The 21,963-nt window shown below is 37.3% G+C and overlaps 1 protein-coding gene across 1 annotated transcript; it reads right to left on the reverse strand.

The window, feature by feature from the left end:
* Positions 1 to 1,803: 1,803 nt before the first annotated feature.
* On the reverse strand, positions 1,804 to 19,383 carry LOC127806608 (uncharacterized). Its single transcript, XM_052343994.1, has 6 exons — positions 19,205 to 19,383; positions 18,639 to 18,771; positions 18,447 to 18,550; positions 11,483 to 11,654; positions 11,254 to 11,394; positions 1,804 to 2,335 (listed from the first exon to the last, which is right to left on the reverse strand). Exons 1-6 carry the CDS (start codon positions 19,252 to 19,254, stop codon positions 1,988 to 1,990), a joined length of 948 nt encoding a protein of 315 aa, XP_052199954.1. The 5' UTR covers positions 19,255 to 19,383; the 3' UTR covers positions 1,804 to 1,987.
* Positions 19,384 to 21,963: the final 2,580 nt, after the last annotated feature.

A 21,963-nucleotide genomic window follows, 5' to 3' on the forward strand; every position in this document is an offset into this window, starting at 1 on the left:
ATGTACAAGTAACATGACTCTCTCTCTCTATATATATATATATATTACTTATGTATATATGTGGATTTCACGTATATTATTAATATATTATACTTGGCACGTCACCTAAAATACTTGTCTCCTAAATCAATTTTAGTTGGTGGATAAATTGCATCCAATTGAATCAATTGGGACTGAATTGAAAAGATTGGATTATATTGCAAATTCACAAAATAAGGTTTGTAATTTTTTGACTATTAGCCCATGAAAATAAGGTTGGGAGGGAAAATAAGAATTAAATACAAAACTAGAATAATATAAATCTGTCAAACAACATGTTACCTTTCTTTTCTTCCTACTGAAACAAAAATTGAAGATAAAATTTGTAAGTATAAAAACTGAAAACAAAAAGTTACGTCAAACGGCTGTTTAGCTGTTAGCTCTAGTTCTAGTGTTAGCAATTTTGTACAAGATAAATATTTTAAATAATGTAATTGTTAAAATTTGTATAGTCGAGAATGTATAGAAACCACTAGTTAGAGGGCGAGCTGGCTGGTTGCTCCTTTGTATTTGGAAGGTTAGTTGGGAAAACAATTTTTTTATGGAAAAAAACAAGAGGAAGACTATAAAAATACGACACAAGCAAAGAAAAAAATACACTGGGCACTGCAAATGCCCTATAGACACACAAGAGTTATTATAATTTTCATTGGGTAATCAAAATGGGGAAAACCCATTGCAGAGTGTGCCAACAAGAGAGTAGAGTACAAGCATAGATAGGGCTTCATTGGTAGGGAACTGGGCAAGGCTAAACCAAACACCCCAATGCTGAAGTGGGATAGTTGAGCTGAAGAGCTTCTTTTTACTCGTGACTTTGGGCCTTTACCACATTAAGGAAGCAAGAAAATCTTCAAGCTTTGCTTCAAGGAAGCAGTTCAGAAATATAAAGCAGAGTGAAAGCAACACAACAGTCAACATGCCTCAACAAGTAAAGGAAAAGTGTTGCAAGTCTTTGCTTCTCCAAAACTGAAAACAAACAATAATTATAGCCTTCCGGTTCCAGGACAGTTGTAGCTGTAGCCAGAACATTATACCCATAACCAGGAGCTCTAAATGATTGTACACTGATCCAGGAAAGCTAAATTTGCAATGCTAATGGTGGGAGGGACACATGACTTGTTGGGCCAATGCATCCACAAGTACATATGCAATGCAGTAATGGGTACTGAAAGGAAGGAGGTGGCACGTGGGTTTGATAAAATAGCAATTTTTCAGAATTCAAGGGAAGGACGGCAATTATCAAGAAGCAACAATTTCCTGACAACCAAGATCAAGCTTAGTGTGTCAAAAGAGTTATGTTGATGCATTGAGGCCAGCTTGTTTAGTTGATGCATTGAGGCCTTTCCTTGTTCGGAGTCTTAACCATGTGTATGAGTATAACCCAATGCTTAAATTCTTCACAGAAAATGACGATTTATGGGCTTGAGACTGAATGTGATAAGCAGTATCAGGGGGATTATTCAGTCCCACAGAGCAAATATGTGATAAGCAGTGTTAGGGGGATTATTAAGTTTAGTTTTCTGGAAGATAACAGACAGAAGTAGAATTTGTACTGACCAAATATGCAATTTACATGGCAGATTGGCAGTGTCATATCTACTAGTAGTGATGCAATTTCTGCAGTTCAAACAAGCAAAATGTAATTAGCCAGTAATGCAATATGCAAAAAGGATAGCAGGGCGAGATTTGTAAATACCAGTGGTTTGCAGGAAAGGACTCTCAAATGCTCAACCACAAAAATAGAAGACATAGCATCACCAGATCTAAACAACAAACCAAACAAGATTTACTCATTCACACTGGGAATATACATTTCCTCTATCAAAGAGGTCTCAAGTGCATTAATATATATCAGTGTACATTTTCTTTTCTATTTTCAAGGTTCCTCCGGGGACCAGATGCTGTTTGCTGGAAAATCATGAGACCCTTTTAAAGACAATCTGGAGTACTAGATTCCGTTATTCCAGTTTCTGCCGCTAAGGTTAATGTTAGTCAACTGGGCCGCTGCACGGGCAGCAGCTGTTGCACGCTCCGCAGCAGCAATAGCAGCATGAGCTCTCTCCAGTATGTCAGATGATTGTGGTCTCATCTCCTTTTTCAATTCGCTAACGGGTGTTGCATTGTCATTCTTAGTTGATGACTTTGCCACGTCCTGACTACACATGGCTGTGATGTTGCCGTCTTTCTTCTGTGCGGACACAGCATGTGCTTCATTAGAAGGAGAATGTTGATGAGGGACCTGTTTGGCTGGAGTGGTAGACACTCTGGTTCCAAGACATACTTGCTCGGGTCCATTCTACATATAGCATAAAAAAGCCATGATTGAATCAATAACGTGGCAGAAATATTTAAGTTCAGAAAGGAAACTAGTTAAGGATTTTGCTAAATGCAGCACTCATAATTTTTATTACGTTCTTTTTCCGCACTGATATTATTCAACATCCCACGTTCAGAAATGAATGATAATTACTCCTAGTACCTCAAAAAATGCCATTGCACTACAGTTAATGTGATTAATAATTGGGCACACGCAGAGCCCAAGAAGGCTTTACTGTCGAGCATGGATAATTTTTCACATAGTGATTGGTCATGATGTGTCAGGGGACAGCAAGTAGATCAGTCGGATTTAGTCAAAGTGGATCCATTTAGTGGCGAAGTCTACAAGCGGTTCACTCATGGAAAGAAGGCTTAGGGCAGAGGTAAGTGTCCTATTATTATGTTTTAAAATATTCTACCATGTCCTGTTTTCTTTTGTCAACTTATTTTCTATTTTCAGTCAATTATGTCTTTTGTCTACATCTGCTATTCTTTAGGAAGCAGTTCCCAGTTCTAAGATGGCAGTTATTTTTCTAGTTTCCTGTAAAACTTATATGCAGTTTAGAGGGGAACAAACATTTGTCATGCAGAATTTTTCAGAAAAGTTTTTTGAGTACTTTCTTACTCAAGGAGATCATTGTGTTTGCTCTTGACAAGCCCAAATTTTCTAGTCCAGATGAGTCGGAAGGGGAGAGATCGCAAAAGCATTCTGCAACTTCCATTTCAAGACATATAACCAGCTGTAGGGCTAAGGAATTTACCAATTGGTATCAGAGAAGTTGGTTATGGGGGATTTACATTCTTTTCAACAGCAATTTGAGGCCTTCCGGAAGTTGTATCAGGAAGATAGAGCCCAGGAGTACACTGAACGGTAGTAGGACCATGCTGCCATCGCAGCACACAGCAGGAATTGGCAGGGAAATTGGAGGAATTGTTACGCAAGCTGTCCACTGTCTGTCCAGAAGGTAGGGGTGAGTTTGGAGACAGAAGCATGAATCGGGAATGACATGAAAGACAGTCCCAGGGCTGAGAATCATGAAGCTGCTCCATTTGTTCCTAAGTATTCAAAATTAGACTTTCCCTGTTACCAATGGCATCATGGATACGTTGGGGTGGTTTAACAGATGTTAACATTTCTTTCAGCAACAGCATACACCAGAATAAGAGAAAACCAGCTTGGCTTCTTTCCATCTTTGAGGGTGATGCGCAGTTATGGTTCTTAAAGTTAGAGAGAGATCAGTCAGCCATTTCATGGGAGGGGTTAAAGCAGCACTGTAATTTGAGATTTGGGCCAACAATTTGGAGCAACAAACTGGGTGAACCGGTGAAGTTGAAACAGAATGGTTCTGTGGAAGAGTACCAGAGGCAATTTGAGCAGTTGGTGGCTAGAGCAAGTTCTCTTACTTCCAATCAGGAAATTAAGATGTTCTTAAGTGGGTTGCAAGATTATATTGCAGTAGAGGTAGAATTACATCAACCTCCTGATTTAACCAGTGCAGTGTTTAGCACGTTTGTATAAGCGTCATGGATACCGCAACAGACCAGAAGCCTCGGTTGTTCGTTGTGTGGGTCCTTCACCAGCAGTTCACCCATTATGAAACGACTCAGTCAAGAGAAGATCGAACACAGGCGATAGAAGGGTCTATATTCCAATTGTGATGAACAATTTGTGCCAGATCATCATTGTAAGAAACTCTGTTGGTTGGAAATTTTGGACGAATGCAAGACTTTTGTGGTTGTGGAAGAAGCGTTGGACAATCAAGAAGTGGCTGAGATTTCAATCCATACTATTACCAGCACTCACTCCTCCCAAACTATGCAAATCATTGAGATGTTGGATGAATATCCTTTGGCAATCTTAATTGATTCTGGCAGCACACATAGTTTTTTAGATGTAGCAGTGGCTCAGAAATTGAATTTATTGATTGAAGATCATGACAAATTCAGAGAAATGGTCCTAATGGTAAGCGGGTTCAACCGTGCGGCAGTTTATCATGTTGTTCTACTTCATTTGGGTCATCATGTCTTTCACTTTGATTTATTTCTTTTATCCTTAGCAGGTTTTGGTGCAGTACTAGTGGTCAATTGGTTAGGGACTTTAGGGGCTATTCCATGGACTTTAATTTGATGTGCAGGGCTTTAATTCAGCATGGTCAATCAGTTGAGTTGCTAGGAATTCAGAAGTCTAATCCTGTAATTGCTAGGCAATTATTGGCTGGACTTGCAGCAGTTGACCAGGACTCAGAATTGCAGTGATTACTTGCTGAGTTCTCAGACTTGTTTCAGGAACCTATGGGTCTTCCTCCACCATGTAATTATGACCATAGGATTACTTTGGAACATGGTAATCCACCTGTGCTTGTAAGGCCAACCCTAATCTAAACAAAGATCAGATTGAAAAGCAATGCCAGAAGATGCTGGATAAGGGCATAATCTGATCCAGTTAGTCCCCATTTTCCCCAAGGGTTTTGTTGGTTAAGAAGGCGGATGATACTTGGAGATTCTATATTGATTATCGGGCTCTTAATGCTAAGACTGTTAAAGACAAATTTCCTATTCCAGCAATAGAAGAATTATTGGAGTTCAATGGTGCAAAATTTCTCTCTAAGTTGGACTTACGTTCTGGTTATCATTAAATCAGAATGTGTCCTTGCTCCTGAGGATATGACGGTCTTCTGTATACATCATGGCCATTTTGAATTCTTGGTGATGCCCTTTGGATTGAGCTCCTTCAACTTTTCAATCCTTGATGAACTCAGTATTTCAGGAGCATTTCTGCAAATTCATTTTGGTTTTATTTGACGATATTCTGATTTACAGATCCAAATAGGCCAAACACATGTACCATCCAGGTTGGTGTTTTCTGTACTCCAAGGGCACTACCTTTTCATCAAGGAATCTAAATGCTTCTTTGCTAAGCCACAGGTTGCTTATTTAGGCCACATCATTTCAGATCAAGGTGTGCCAGTTGATAATAGTAAAGGTTGAAGCTATGTTACAATGGGCTCTTTCCCCATTCAGTCAAGGCTTTGCATGGGTTTTTGGAACTCAGGTTATTACCAGAAATTTGTTAAAGACTATGGCTTGATCGCTGCTCCTTTAACAGCAATGTTGCAGAAGAACTCCTTTGTGTGGACAGATGATGATAGAAATTTAATCAAGGATCAGGTGAACCTGTCGTGGGGTTGTCGAACAGGGATGGAGCAGGTTTATAGGTGACTTGAGTAGGTTGGAACTGGGGCAGTTGAGTAACAAAGCAGAGTATTCAAGTTAAAAGGAAAAGAAATAATCGATTAACAAGAACGAGATAGTTGACTAATTAAGGAAAGACAAGAATGGGGCAACTCGCCACTAAGTGATAATGCAAGGCAACCACACTTAGATAAGGGCTGGGAATTTCGCCACACTCGAACAACAAGTGATAAAAAAGAACTAAAGTTGATAGACTATCAGAATTCAAGTCAAGTTCAATAATCCTAATGACCAATCATGTCTTCCCTTATATAGGAAAGAAGCCCATGACTTACATTGATTGTGCATGGGAATTACAGCAGTCATCTTGGAACCTTGAATAATTTTAAATGTCTAGTGTTCTGGGAAATTGTGGTAAATGTAGGATAGTTACTGTTAGTGGCATAGGAAAGATGAGAACTTTTAATGATAGGCTTCTAGAAACCAGCTGCTTCTTTGAATTCTTCTTTTAGTGCTGGTGAGCTGGTGTCCATTGGAGGGTTTCAATGCTGATGGCGGGAGACATTCCAATGGGCCTTGGGCTGGGTACAGCATGGCAGGAAAGTCTATGGGCCCGTTTTTGCTCAAGGCCAGATTTTGGGCAGACAGTTTTGGAGATGGTTCGGGTTATTGGGCCTTGATATATATCAGATGAAGGTAAGGCAGCATCTGCTTTTCTTAAGGAAGTTACGATAGTAGTCTGGTTTTAGCTTTACCAGATTTTTCTCAGCCATTTGTTGTTGAGTGTGATGAATTGCGTGAGCGAATACTGGAAGCTCAGAACACAATGAAATCCCGCTATGATGTTAACCATAGGGATATCTTCTATGCCGTTAGTGTCTTGGTTCTTTTGAGGATGCAGCCATATTGCCAGCTTTCTGTGGGTCCTAAGTGGAATCAGAAACTTACTCCTTGTTTTTATGGTCCCTATCCAGTTCTAAAGAAGATTGGTTAAATCACATAAAAACATAGCTCACCACCTGAATCAAAGCTCCACCCTGTCTTTCATGTTTCTTGTCTTAAGAAGTATCATGGCACCAAATCAGTTTGTCCCACATTGCTGATGCTTCTTGGGAGTCTGTTGCTCACTTAGCTGTCTGTTATACAAACTTTCGCTTGAGGACAAGCACCAATTGGAGGGGAGTGATGTTAGGGGGCAGCAAGTGGATCAGTCAGATTCAGTCAAAGTGGATCCATTTAGTGGCAAAATCTACAAGCAGTTTACTCATGGAAAGAAGGCAGCTTAGGACAGAGCTAAGTGTCCCAATGTTATGTTTTAAAATATTCCGCTGTGTTCTGTTTTCTTTTGTCAGTTTATTTTCTATTTTCTGTCAGTTATGTATTTGTCTAGATCTGCTATTCTCTAGGAAGAAGTTCCTAGTTCTAAGATGGCAGTTATTTCTCTACTTTACTGAAAGATTTATATGCAGTTCAGAGAGGAATAAACATTTGTTATGCAGTATTTTTCAGAAAAGTTTTTGTTATTTCTTTCTTTCTCAAGGAGATAGTCGGGTTCTCTCTTGATGAGCCTAAATTTTGTAGTCAAGATAGGTCAGAAGGGCAGAAGATCACAGAAGCATTCTGCAACTTCTTTTTCTGATTACTCTCTGTTTCAAGACGTATAACCAGATCCAGGGCTAAGGAACTTACCATGATGGAATTATGTATTTTATCAGATAAATTTACTGATTGTACCAACAATTCATGCATCCTAAAAGCTTGAGAGTTACAGTAGTTTTTTCCATTTTCTTCTGAGTTTGGCATTTTTCTTTGCATGGTGGAGCAGAGGTAGACATGGAGCAAGCAAGGCCAGGTCAGGCCAGGGCAAGGTTGCATCTGTACTTGGGAATAGTATACACGCCACCAGACACTCTTTATGCCAATACCCTTTTCTAAGATTCATTATTTGAATCTCAAGCCCAGCCAAGCTAGTCAGCAATAGAATAGAAAACAGCTTGACAACAGCAACAACAAGATGAGTTGGTGGTAAAAATAAAACTCAAAGATTGCAAAAATTATCAAGGGTAAAAATGTAGTGGCTGAAGGAAGTAGGTGTCACATTCCTAGGGGCAGAAGAGTAATTGTATTTCTTTTCTTATGCTTGCTGCTTGTATTGCCTGTACTTAGCTGTTATAGTGGTTATGCTTTACCAGATTGTACATTCCAGATAGCTGTATTGCTGGGCTATATATAGGTCACAACTAGAGGATAGGGATTAGGATGTGAATCAAGAGAATCCTCTCTCTCTCTCAAACATTCTCCTTCTTTCTTGCAGTTTCTCGACAAATTGCAGCAATACACAGCGATCAGCTTGGAATTGTGGGTTGCTGATCCACAATGGGTGACAACAAGGATTGTTGATTGATTGTGGAACTAATCGAGTTGCAATAGGTGTTCCCGGAAGCAGCTGTCGAATTGATCAAACGATTGAGTCGATCAATTACAGATGGAGCAAACAGAGTCAATCCATCCAAGAGGCAATACCAGAGGCGATTTTCAACCTCGTTGACGGTGATCACGACACAGGGGTGAAGCAATTATGAGCGATCGGATCTTCTTGTGATCGCTATCAGATTGTGGGGTGATCGGCGATTGGTGATTCAGGGTAGCAATCTATGGATCATATTTTGATCCCTTTTGATCCCGAGTAATTGGGTTCATCTAAGGCGGACCGATAGATTAAGAGGATGGCTGAGGGAACTAAAATGAACTAGTTGGAAACTTGATTGGATGAGATGGAGATTGGGTTTTGCCAGAATCAATAGCAATTGGAGAGCAGTTGGAGGATTGATTGGAGTCATTGGAGTTAAGACTACGCCAGACTCAGGAGGACTTGAGTTGTGGCAAGGCATAAAACTTGGCCACTAGAGAGGAGGTTATTGGTGTTAAGGCAAAGGTTACTAACCTTCGAGCGAACGTCTTGAGCCTCAGAGAAGAATTCTCTGGGTTTGGCCAACAATTAAGCACAGTATTGAGTATGTTCTTATGACTGCCTCATGCAAGCTTGTCAGTGGACTTCCTTCCAAGGTCCACCTCAGCTCCTATTCTGACGGGGTCAAGAATTTGGCAGCGTGCCCCTAACCCTTTGGAAACAGAGGAACGGACGAAGTTTGTACTGGAGAATTCCATTAGGGAGCACATGTGAATTAGTATCACACTTCGATGCCAAGGCTAAACATTCTAGGATTTGAAGGTGACAAACCGTGATGGTGGATCCAACATTGTGAGCGGTTCTTCCACCATTACCAAGTGGATGAAGGCCAAAAGGTGAATCTGGTTGTCGCTTACCTGAATGATGTGGCAGACGAGTGGTATCAGGGCTGGAGCAGAAGGAGAATTGAGCTGAATTGGCATGAGTTCGTGGAGGATTTTTGTGATCATTTCAAAGAAAAAACCAAGGCAAACATGGTAGAGGAATTCAACAAACTTAAGCAGGAGGGATCAGTCGAGGACTACCAAACTAGGTTTGAGGAGTTGAGATCCCTATTAAACCTTTCTCACCCGACCCTAGATGAACCATACTTTGTGTCTAGTTTCATCAATGGTTTGAGTGATGAACTTAGACCAACTGTTAAGATGTTACAGCCAGCCATTGTCAAACAGGCTGCTGTAAGGCAAGACTCCAAGAGCTCGCATTGGAAACAATTGTCAAGAAGTACATGCTCTTAACGGAAGCTCAGCCTTTGTTCAGTCAACAACTGGAAGGAAATCAAGGGAATTCTAAAGTTTATCCTAACCTTAAGGCAACAAAATCTTCTACTATGGAGCAAAGAAGAAAGTTAGGGGTATGCTTTAAATGTGGAGAAAAATTCAATCCCAACCACCAATGTCGAAGACTGTTACTGCACATGGAAGGATTAGATAAAGAAAAGGAAGAAGACGACGAAGGGGTTGTAGAAACCAGTGAGTGCAAGGTGATCAACGGTAAAACGTTGCAGAAATTATTACAAAAAGGGGTCCCAGAGTCTCAACTGCACTCCATACAGGTTGTCGAGTTTGAAGACAGAACTGAGGCAGCGGAAGAACATTCAACGGCTGTGAACACTGCTACACTTCAACTCCTCCATGAGGAAACGCAAAGGAGAAAGAAAGAAAGAAGAATAAACCAAGCAGTGAAGGCAGGAATTGATTGATCCGTAGGCAGCTCTTGACATTTCTTGGGGACAAGAAATGTTTCAAGGGAGGGGGTATTTGTCATATTCCTAGGGGGCAGAAGAGTAATTGTATTTCTTTTCTTATGCTTGCTGCTTGTATTGCTTGTACTTGGCTGTTATAGTGGTTATGCTTTACCAGATTGTACATTCCGGATAGCTGTGTTGCTGGGCTATATAGGCCACAGCTAGAGGATGGGGATTAGGATGTGAATGAAGAGAATCCTTCCCCTCACTTTCTCTCTCTCTCTCTCGAACATTCTCCCTCTTTCTTGCTGTTTCTCTCTCTCCAAATTCTCTCTAACTCTTAATCCTTCCCAATTGATCCCTTGTCAGATCCGAGGATCTGACAGAAGGGCACATGGAAGATAAGTTTTGGGAGTAGCCGGTGAAAACAAGGTCAATTGGCATTGAAAATGAGCCTAGTTGTAAAGTGGTAATTTAGTGAATGTGATTGGAATTGGGGCAAAATTTGATAGGTTAACCAACTCAACCAAGACTACCTAATAAATAATAATCATTGTTTTACAAATGGAAATGCTAAACTTCAGGAAATTCTACTGTATATCAGCTCAAAATAGGAAACTTCCTTAGTGTAATTCTTGTTTAGGGATTTCTTGCCCTTAAAAGTATCCAATTTGAGCTTTCTTTTTTTTTTTCTTTTTTCTTTTTTTTTACCTTCTATAAGATAAATCTGATTTTAAGTTCAATCTTTCAATTTTTGGTAATTTTCAAGTTTTTGCTATTTTTTCTCCAGGAAAGATCTTGTAGTTTATATTAAAAGTTGTACCAAAAGGTCATCCTCAAAGCACAAAGCTACCCGCTTTGTGAGGCTCAAGGGAAGATAGTTTTTGTATACAATTTTCCCCTTACTTTGCAAAAGGGTTGTTTCCGCTACTTGAACTTTTGACCTTCCAATCACAAGAAAACAATCTTAACATTGCTACCAAGGCTCACCCTCACATTTAAGAGTTATAAATATAAACAAAAAAAATATATCAATAACTATAGATATTTATATAAACTTAAAACAGACATACGGCTTTAAGCACAAAGCCCCAGACCAGCCCAAAGTAAAGTCTAGAAACCTAGCCCTGCCATGCCATGCCAGCCTAAGGGTAATTATGAGTCCTACAAGGATTGAGCTAGATTACTAGGGCAATGGTACCTCCAATGAGGACAAGAAGGGTTGTCTTGAGAAAATTCATATGGGTTTGACAATTTTTGCATATTACAATTGTAATATGGGTGCTACAGAGAGAAGCTTCTACATGGTAGCAATCCCATCTAAAGTAGGTAACTTAAAACAATATCAAAGGTATTCATTTCAGAATTGGTGATATGAGATTCAGTAAAAGCTTATCATTATATGTGCCTAGATGATCTCCTACAAATGACCACTTTAGCATATATCCCTACAGCAAGAGTCATATTGGTGATCTTACTAAAGTGTGGGAAATTGAAAAGGAAGTGTTTATGTAAATAAACAACTAATAAGATGTAAAACAGCACGCACCAGCAGATCCTCTGGCTTTTTACTAAATTCTGCTTCAGTTTTAGAGGAATCCCAATCCACATGGTACTCTTGAGCGATACCCTTCAATGCCTTGAGCTTTACTTCAGCAGAGGGAGCACTGACTGAAAGTTTCTCAATTATCTGCACAAATAATAGAAAAGATTCAAAAAGATGAAATCAGCATGTCCAACTCACGGCAAAATGACAAAACATAGTAGAGACAATTAACTGTACGGTTGACACTGGTATCAGGCCGAAGCTCAGATGCAGCTGATATGAACTCCTTCCCATATTTTGCAGCAAATAAGTTCCTCACATGCAGTAAATCAGGAATATCTGAACATCTGGGAGCCACATAGATTATGCTTGCAACGGCCTCACGCAGTTCTGGAGGGCACTCTCTGCTAAGTAGAAAGAGATATGATCAGAACATTGTGTAACACAAATCTTATTCATTCTCTATTTGGCTACTTTCAGGCCCTTCAGGACATGGTACTAAGTTATTGAAAATGTAAAGATTGTAAATAAAGTACATTGATGAAGATCTAAGAACAAAATATTGTTGAATACATTGAGATTTAGATCAATGGGAGTCCATCGGAATACAAAGATATGGATTCTAGAATTCAGTCTGTTAACTTCTTGTTCTGTTCATTATGCAATCTGACAATGGTCAAAAGAGACTAAGAGCACGGTAGGCATTACTGTGAAATTTCTGCTATTGTGAGAACCAGTTTTGTAAAAAGTGCTTTTGTATAAATCACTTTTAAGGAAAAGAAGTTTAGCTTTTGGCCAGATTATCTGAGAAGCACTTTTAATGTTTGTATGCGTTTGGCCAGCAGTTGAAAAAAGGGTCTTTAACAATAAATTAGCAAAAACATTAATACCAAAAGTGTTTATGTAATTTATATCATTTGATAAGTGTAATATTTGTAATTTGAAATGTTGATTGGGGTAATTTTTCCTACAAAAAGTTTTATTTTCTGCTTCTACTTTTGCTTCACAGCACAAGCTCCAAATTTCTTCTTCTGCTTTACAAAAAAATAACTTTTTCTGACAATAAAAGCACTTCTTAATTTTTGGTCAAGCACCATCAAACAACTCACAAATGCGCTTTTATTAAAAAAACAAAAACACTTCTTTCCCCTCCCACCACATGGCCAAATAGGCCCTAAGTTGATGATCTTGCAAATTAGCATATTGTTAGACAGGGTCGGATTTACAGCCAGGGCAGGGACACAGAGGGTACGTGCCCAAATCCTTGAATTTTTACTTAAATATGGAGAATGGATAGTTTTGCTTATGAATTTTTTCTTTAATATGTGACTTACTAACAAATATTCACATAAGATAAGCTCGCAGATGTTTGTTTATAGAACCAAAAATTTTGGGTTCAATCCTCAGTGGAGTAGTAATTATTTTGTTTATTTTGGAACCTTGGAGAAAGCATTCTTAGCAACTGTGGCAGAGTTCAACAAAAGCCAATGATGGAGAAGAATGGAAATGCTTTAAAAGATATTATTCTAGCAGTTTTAGAAATTAACATATTTTGTCTTAGAACATTTTTTGTTTATTTTTTTCCTAATTAGTTTTAGAAAAATTATATTTCTTTCCTACTTAGTTTTAGAAAAATTATATTTCTTTCCTGCTTAGTTTTAGAAAGATTATATTTTCAGAATTTAAAATGCTTATAGAATACTGTAATGGAAGGTAGAATTCCTATAAGCCTTAATCCTACTAGATAGGATTTGTTATATAAATTTTGTTATATATTTGCATCGAGTAAGCCAAAAGGACCAGTGAAGACCAGTTAAAAGCCTCAAGCAATAGTGTGTGTTAGTTAGGTATCTAACGGTAACTAACGGGGTTATTAAAGGTAATGTCCATGTTCTATCTTGTAATGTCCGCCCCTATTGTTTATAAATAGAAGGCTAGGGTAGTCGCTTGGAGGGGATGAAAACGAGTGTTGTTTGAGAGGAAAGCTAGAGATAGATAGTCTTTGTACTCTCGGTAATATTGTACTTGTGGGAGACTGCTGTTGTACTGATTCATTCAAGATTCAAATGAAGATTGCTCTTGGGTTTAAGGCTGGATGTAGGATCATCAATTGCTTGATGATCTGAACCAGAATAAATTCTTTGTGTTCTGTGGGTGTTGTTTTATGTTCTTTACATTTCAATTCTGTCCTACTGTTCTTTTATTTTGTATCATTCATCCGCATGTGTGTGCGTGTGTGTGTGTGTTCTATAAGGCCAATTGAGTGCATTCCAGGACTCCAAGATAACAACTTGGTATCAGAGCACGGGTATTTAATCAAGAAAAGGCAAGAATCTTAGTCTATAGTCATAACCAAGTCGCGGAAATGGCATCAACCGAGTCTGCCACAAGGTATGATATAGAGAAGTTTGATGGCCAGAATGATTTTGGTTTATGGAAGATGAAAATGAGGGCCTTGCTGGGAAATCTTGGACTGGAAGAAGCACTCGAAGGGGAGGCTAAAATGCCAGCCACATATTCCATAGAAAAGAAGAAAGAAATTGATAAGAAAGCCTTCAATACTTTAATTTTGAGTCTAGAGGATAAGGTGCTGCGAGAAGTCTCTAAAATGAAGACAGCAGCAGAATTATGGCTTAAATTAGAGAGTCTATATATGACTAAATCATTGTCAAGTAGGCTGTATTTGAAGGCTAAGTTCTTTACATTTAAAATGAATGAAGCACAGAAGTTACAAGATCACATAGATGAATTCAATAAATTGTGTCTAGATCTTGAAAACATAGAAGTGAAATATGATGATGAGGATAAAACCCTAGTATTACTTCATTCTTTACCAAAATCTTACGAGACATTTGTGGATATATTGAAGCATGGTAGGGATACACTAACTTTAGATGATGTAATAGGTGCTTTAAACTCTAAAGAATTGCAGAGTACGGTGGAGGGAAAGAACACCTCTGGGGATGTTCTTACTATTAAAATAAGGCCTGATAGGAGAGACCCTAGAGGCAGGAACAGATCTAGGTCAAGATCTAGGAATGGCAAGAAGGTAATCAAATGTTATCACTACCATGAGGAAGGACATATTAAGAAGAATTATCCTAAGAAAAAGAAAAGAAATTTCAAGAAAGAGGTAACCCTGAAATTACAACATCTGTGTGTGAATTTGATTATAATAGTGCAGATGTCTTAATAGTTTCTGAAAAGGCAGAAAAAGAGGTTTGGATTTTGGATTCTGGTTGTTCCTTTCATAAGACACCACATAGGCATTGGTATCTAAATTTTAAGGACATAGGTGGTGGTAAGGTATTGTTAGGAAATAACCAAGAATATAGATTAATGGGAATTGGAGACATAAAAATTAAATTGCATGATGGAACCATTAGGACTTTATCATCTGTCAGATTCGTGCCTGATTTAAAAAGAAACCTAATTTCTCTTAGTGAATTGGATAAGAATGGCTACTTCTGTAGAGGAGATGGTGGAGTCCTTAAAGTAACTAGAGGGTCACTAATATGCATGAAAGCTGTCCTGCAAAATGGAATTTATGTGCTGCAAGCTTCCAAATTATGTGGTGACGCTGCATGTCACTGCTAAGTCGTGACAATGGCTGCTCTCCTAACTCGGTATGAATTAGGAAGTGTAGAATGAAGAAACAGAGGAGAATAGAGAAGAAAGAAAGAGAGAGACCTAGGAAGAGGCGAGAGAATTTGAGGAAGAGTTCAGAATTCTTTCTCAGATAATCGATGTCCTCTCCAAGAATTTGAGGAAGAGTTCAGAATTCTTTCTTAGATAATCTTTCTTATTGAATCCCTTAATAACGTCCGTCCTCGTCTTCTCCCTGAACCTGTTGCAAAGATCATTTACGAACTTCGGCCAGCTCCATTCCACCCTTCCTTGACTCCAATTCAAAACCAGGCGTCTGCAACGCCATCCAAATGAGCTACAACCATGTTTACTTTCTCTCCTTGAGCTACTCGGTATTGATAGAACACTCACTCACACCTCCTGATCCACCATTTCGGCCTATCTCTTTCAAACGCCGGAATAGCCATCTATGGTGCTGGGGATGTGGAAGGATTTCCTCCAACTCCTCTGACCACATCTCCCTCTACCTCCAACCTCTCCCTTGCTTCCATAGGATCGTTAGGCCTCTGCCTAGATCTTGGCGTCATTAGAATTGGCACTAATGAAGCTTTGGGAATGAAATCCATCATGAGGCGGACATTAGACTGCCAAGCTAACATGCTCAAAACAACATTCAACTACTGGCTGATTTGCTAGCTTAATCAAGCAATTTCCTCTCAGAGCCCGCTAACGGCTCAATCCAAATTGGTTGCATACTCTGCTCGATAGCAACTTGTCTCCACTTGGAGCTGCTTGACACCAATTACCAAATTGTTCGTCCTAGTTTCCAGTCGTTCCATCCTCATTCCCTCTGCCTTGGCCCGAATCAACAAGCCCTCAATGCAATTTTGAAATTAAGGATTGCCGGAATGAGCACCATTGAATCACCTTAGTCACCTACAACGACCTAGCTCTAAATTTCAACGCCCCTAATCCAAGTCCTCCTCCTAGATTGCACTATCAATTGTTCAGCGATTGCTTAATATCCGCTTCCACTACGCCCTCTTGATTTACCTTTGAATTCAACTCGGTATCCCGTCGAAACTCTTTCGACTTGCGTCATCTTCACTCCCGAGCCGAAGTTGGCTATGCTTAGCTTCGCCTTTCAAATCCGATTCAATTCCAATTAACTAAATCAGTGATGGATCTGGATCAATTGGATATGATGCAGATTTTTGAAAATCGCCTACAACCAACTTTCGATAACATCCTTGCTCTACAATCGCCTTTGATCAGCAATCGCCTATCCCAAGTCGCCTAACTCACAATTCAATCTTTGATATCTTCAAAGTCAGATCAGAATTAACTGCTTCCATCCATTACTCGAATTTAGACTCACCTCAATCGCAATTCAACAGCCCAAGGACTGTCGACTCTGAATTCGCCTCTACTCCACTTCTTGAATTGTGTCTTCCTTCTCACCCAATCACCGACCACTGGCTGGAGGACCATCGATGGTCAGAATGGGCTCTGCTTGCAATTACTACAAATTCAACAATCACCTCCCCGCTAACTCCTTTTTCTCACCCATCACCGCCAGACTTCACCTAATACACAATTCAGTAGCCTCGAGAATCTATTGGATTTGTTGGGGCTTCTTGAAATCACCTTCAAAATTCAAGTCGAATCGAATTACGGAATCCACCTTGCTTACAATTTGCCAAAAATCTTTAGCGTTGTTCCTTCTCGCTTCGATCACCTGAATTTGCTTCAATTATCAGCCGAATTTTACTCACCTGAAGCATCGAAAATCGCCTAGCTCGTCGGAATTAAATGCGTTGAATTGCCTTGGCTAATTGCTAAGAACTTCTAGATAACGGCAACTTGACAGAGAGAACTACCGAGGAACGCTCAGCTCTGATAGTAAATGTCACGACCCTAGGATTTAGCTAAGGTCTAGGAAGGAAATTAGAAGAATTCAGAAGAGAAACAGAGAAGAATTGGAGGGAGAAACAGAGTAGAAATCAAGAGAAATGAGGGAAAAAAAGGGAGAACGAACGAGAGAGAGAAAGTAAGGAGGGAAATATGAATTCACTATATCATTCCAACATACTCTTCTCTACATACAAGAGCCTATTTATAAGCTATTCAACTGAAAGAAAAATCTAAAAATAGCACCCATGTGCACTACAACAGAACTAACAGCATGTCCTAACAAACAATGATAACTAATTATAGTATTGACCCTCTAATTCTCCTTGGGTCGTGACAGAACCTTTAGTAATATTGGATAAAAGGGTGATTTACAAGAATAATCTTCTTCTTACGCAAGCATTCGTCCAATGGTCTCATTTGCATCTGGATAATAATACTTGGGAATACTTGCCTAATCTGCTCACTCAATTTCCCCGTGCTACCCAACTTCTTTGCTTTTCTTAAGGACAGGAAACTTTTGAAGGAGAGGGGAGGAACTTACACATCCAGATTGTATTGGGGATGTCAGAAATAAAAATCTCAGTACATTTCTCTATTTCTCTCTCTACATTCTTCTCACTCGTTCTGAACTTCTGCAATTCCGAATACCAAGAATCAAGACCTAGATCTTGACAATCACATTCCCCATAAACAAATGACCTAGCATAAGATTCAATACACTTCATCCGCTTGCAGGTGATCAATATAAATAAATCTCAGCATTCAAGATAGATAGATAGATAGGTTCGACCTCAAATCAGTGCAAACCAAATTGTGTTTTTTTCCAATCTAAGAAGTTATTTCTTCTGTGATTCTGTCATCAAAGGTATGTCAAAATGCTTCACATGAATTCTGAAAATTCAACTTACTGAATTTTGTTGAACAAGTCATGTTTTAGATCATTCAATGAAAAATTTTTTGAAAAAATATTCTACCAATTCTTTTTCAAACAAAAACTAGAACAAGAGTAAAACATTTTGCTAGAATATATTTTAGATCAAAACAACCATAGACTTAGAATAGCAATGAAATTTGCTAGTCTGATGAGGAACACATTGGAGGTCAAGGTTCATTCAATGGACTAAACCAAAATTTGACCTCTAATTCTATTGATTGGACCATCAACTTTGCAATTTGTTATTTTAGGAAGAATTTGATTTTGCAATTACTTTTTGTGTACGGGTCAAAAAGTCAATTTATTACTCTATATCAATTCTATTCTTCTATTTTTGGTGATTTTAGAAGTAGTTTTCTAAGCCTTAGTTGTAACTAGGATTCTAGTACATCTAAGTGTGGTCCAATAAGGAATAGAAATGGAAAAGCAAGGGTGAAAAACCATTTTACATTGAATCTCAATTACCGCCCCCCCCCCCCCCCCCCAAAAAAAAAAAAAAGCAATTCACATTCTTGGACTAGTAGTTTTGAAAATCTGCAAACTAGTCATCATTTGAACCCAAAATAAAAGACATATCATTAGACCTGGGGCAGAAAAGTAGAACAAGGTTGACTGTTCTGAAACAGTGCATAAGCAAGCAAAAATTGAAATCTGAGGATTGTTTGTAACAACTGCCAAGCTATTATCAGGCGAGGGTAGATGAAGCATATCAAACAAAGTCTACAATACAAAAGTAAGATATAGCAATTAGTTGATTTACCTCTGGCTTTCGAGAATAGGGACACGTGCAAGAACGAATTCACAGAACATCTCCAAGATTTCATAAGCAGCCCATATGTTTTGTTCTCGTATAACATGTTCCACCTAACCAAATGCAATAACACTAACATATAAATTACCAATTCTACAATTATATAAGTGATAATAAATGAGAGTAACTTTGCAAGTGTACCCGAATTTGAGCTATGGCCTCTTGGCCAGCCTGGAGAAATTGAGCGATCTCCTTGCGCATGAGTTTAAGCTGTCCGTCTCTCTTGTTTTGCAGCAATTTAATGCGCGAAATCGCCAAATTCAAGCATGTTTTACTAGAAAACGAGTAATCAAAACCAACATTTCACCATAATAGGATGAGAAAGAGAGAAAAAGACGGCACCCAATTAGTCCCAAAATTAATACCTACACAATACAAATAATCATAGCAAACAGAATACTTTGCAGAAAAAAGACTATACTTGCAGCTATTGACATTCCACCAATATGACTAAGAAACTCATCAATTGGCGAGTTAATCATTGGATTCAGAATGTTCATGAACTACCCCAGCAAATAGAACGAAACCCACGATTGGTTGAAATGTTAGGTATATAGTACGGTTGGCAAACGATTAGTGAGATAAAGTAAAATCAACGAAACCAAATTCTGCGATCTTCTCCATCAACTAAATTCGAAGGAATTGAAACGGAGATGGGGAATGGGAAAGGGGAAAATCGGGTGAGAGAACGTGAGGATTAAACTGACCATTTTGCGCCAAGAAGGCCTCTGTTGAAGAGCTGATTCAAAATCGACATCGAAGCTTGATCTGAAGCACCAGGCTATAGAAATTGACAACGTCGGAAATCTCGCCGTGCGATTGTTGACTGTTCGTGTTTCGCTGATCGACTAGGAAAACTAATACGTGTTTATATCGTCTGGTGGAGAGCACATATTTTACATACATACATACATACATACATACATACATACATACATACATACATACATACATACATACATACATACATACATACATACATACATACATACATACATACATACATACATACATACATACATACATACATACATATTAAACAGTTAAACAGTTTACATATGTAAGCCAGGCCGAGTGGCGTCCTGGTTTCTCGTTGGATTTGGACATTCTCCCAAACTCGATGTCGAAACCTTGGCCTTGTTTTTGCATTATTTTTGCTGGTAATATATAGACGTTTAAATTGAATAGACAAATAGATACCCAAATTAAAAAATATATATATTATTTTTAACCGATCAATTTTATTATTTTAATTTTTTTCATATAAAAATTAAATCGAATCAAAATAATTAAAATTACCAAATTTAAAAACCAAAACGAATCAACTTACAACTTAAATCGAATCGAACTAATAATCTTGACCGGAGTTCAATTATATATTTTGTTTTAAAAATATAAAAAATTATTCTATTTTTTATTAAAAAGAATATATTATTCCAAATCACAATAAACTCCATTACATTAAAATTCATCTTTATTTAGAAAAAAATTTAAAAACATGAAATTAAATTATAATCGCATAACTATCCTAACATAAATTTTCATTTAAAATTTTTATTGTTTTTATATATACATAATAAAAAATATTTTCTTAAAAAATTAAATTTTATTTATTATTTATAAAGGTAAAGATTGTATAAACACCGTGCAATTTGAAATGAGAGCAATAGTTGGTCATGGTTTCAGAGAACACTGTTGATTCATCTTTGCTTCTATAACATGCTAAAGCCTACTACTAATACAACAGACTAAATCAGTTCACAAGTTATGGTCTACAACAAGTGATCCAAACTTCGAACCAAAAAAACAACATTAATCTCGATTATTTAAAATTAATATTAATATTTAATATTATTTATCAAAATTTATCTTTTAATACTTTACTAAAAAATTATTTATAAATAATTAATAGATCAAAACATATTTTAACAAGGATTATCTCTTACTAAGATTCTTTGATAATTAAGCTAATGAACTAATTCTAATCTAATTAAGGTTATAGGACATAAAATAAATTAAAAGAAACTAGAAAATAAATTAAAAATAAAGAAATGAGTAAAGTAATATTTAATTTTTACTTTTACACATAAAATATTGTTTCTTGAAATAAATGTCTCTATGATCTTCATCATTTTCCCCTGGTTGAAAAGAACTTGACTCTAATGAGTTGGACCGTAAATATCACTCTAACAGTTCAAAATATAGGACTTGAAAATTCTCTTCAGTAATATAAATGTTTATCAAAATCTAATTGATCTTTTTATTTGACAAGAAAACAACAATAACCACTACCACGAGAAGAAGCCACAATCTCATTGTCAATCACATTCTTTTGTTGTTGTATGCATGGGATACAAGGGATTTGGTGACCTAGAGGAACACTAATAGGCAAGAGAGAAAGCTTAAATATGCCTTGATAAGAAGTTAAATCTTTCATATTAAAAATAAGATAATATTTATATTATTAAATAAGTCAAGTAAATAAGCATTAAATTCAAGTTTTCGAATGATAAAAAAGAGGCCATTAGCTTGAGCATGTAGTTTCTTGAAGGAATATTTAAGGAAGCACTCAGGGTGAGTATAAATCATGACAGAGTTAGCTTTATTAAATTCTCGAGCCCTACGATGTCCATCAATATTAAGTTTATAATCATTGTTACTCATTGCAATTTTCCTTCTAATCTCAACATGTAGGTTATGGATGTGTTGGGCAAAATTTTCAACAAGTTTCGAAATTTAGGCATCTAGGGATAAAGGTACAGGATGCGAGAGAAATAATCATGAACAATCTAAAAAGGACTTTTGTAGACCTATCAACATAGTTGTTATAGGCAAACTCAATAGTTGGCAAAATCAAATTCCAATTACAAGGCTTTTCACCTACAAGATACCTAAACAAATCTTCTAAACTAAACTATGATTCACAACTTTAGTTTGTCCATCTGTTACGAATGGAATGTAGAAGTGAATTTTAAACTTATCCCAAATAGTTTTCATAGTGTCTTCCAAAAACAAATAACAAATTTGACATTTCTATCAGATTCAATAGAAGAAGGTAAACCATGTAACTTAATAACTTCTCTGAAAAATAATTAACAACATGGGACGTATCTATTATCTTATTACAATGAAGAAAATATGCCATTTAAGAAACTTTATCCATTTCTATGATAATTGAGTCATGTCCCCTAATAATCTTGAGTAGAGCTAAAATGAAATCCACTCACATATTTGATTAGTGGTTAATTTTGTAAAATTTCGTTATAATTATAACCCTTATTTTGATTTTAAATTGGTTTAATTGAATAGTTATGTGTGATATATATATATATATATTATAACATAATACATATACTCAATGGAGTACACGCATAGAGCATCTATATATTATATAAGTATATAATATACCATATAATATATCATATAAATATATACATAATATATAATTTAATAACACTTAATTACT

This window comes from Diospyros lotus, chromosome 7 (genome assembly GCF_014633365.1).
Source record: "Diospyros lotus cultivar Yz01 chromosome 7, ASM1463336v1, whole genome shotgun sequence".
NCBI lineage: Eukaryota > Viridiplantae > Streptophyta > Magnoliopsida > Ericales > Ebenaceae > Diospyros > Diospyros lotus.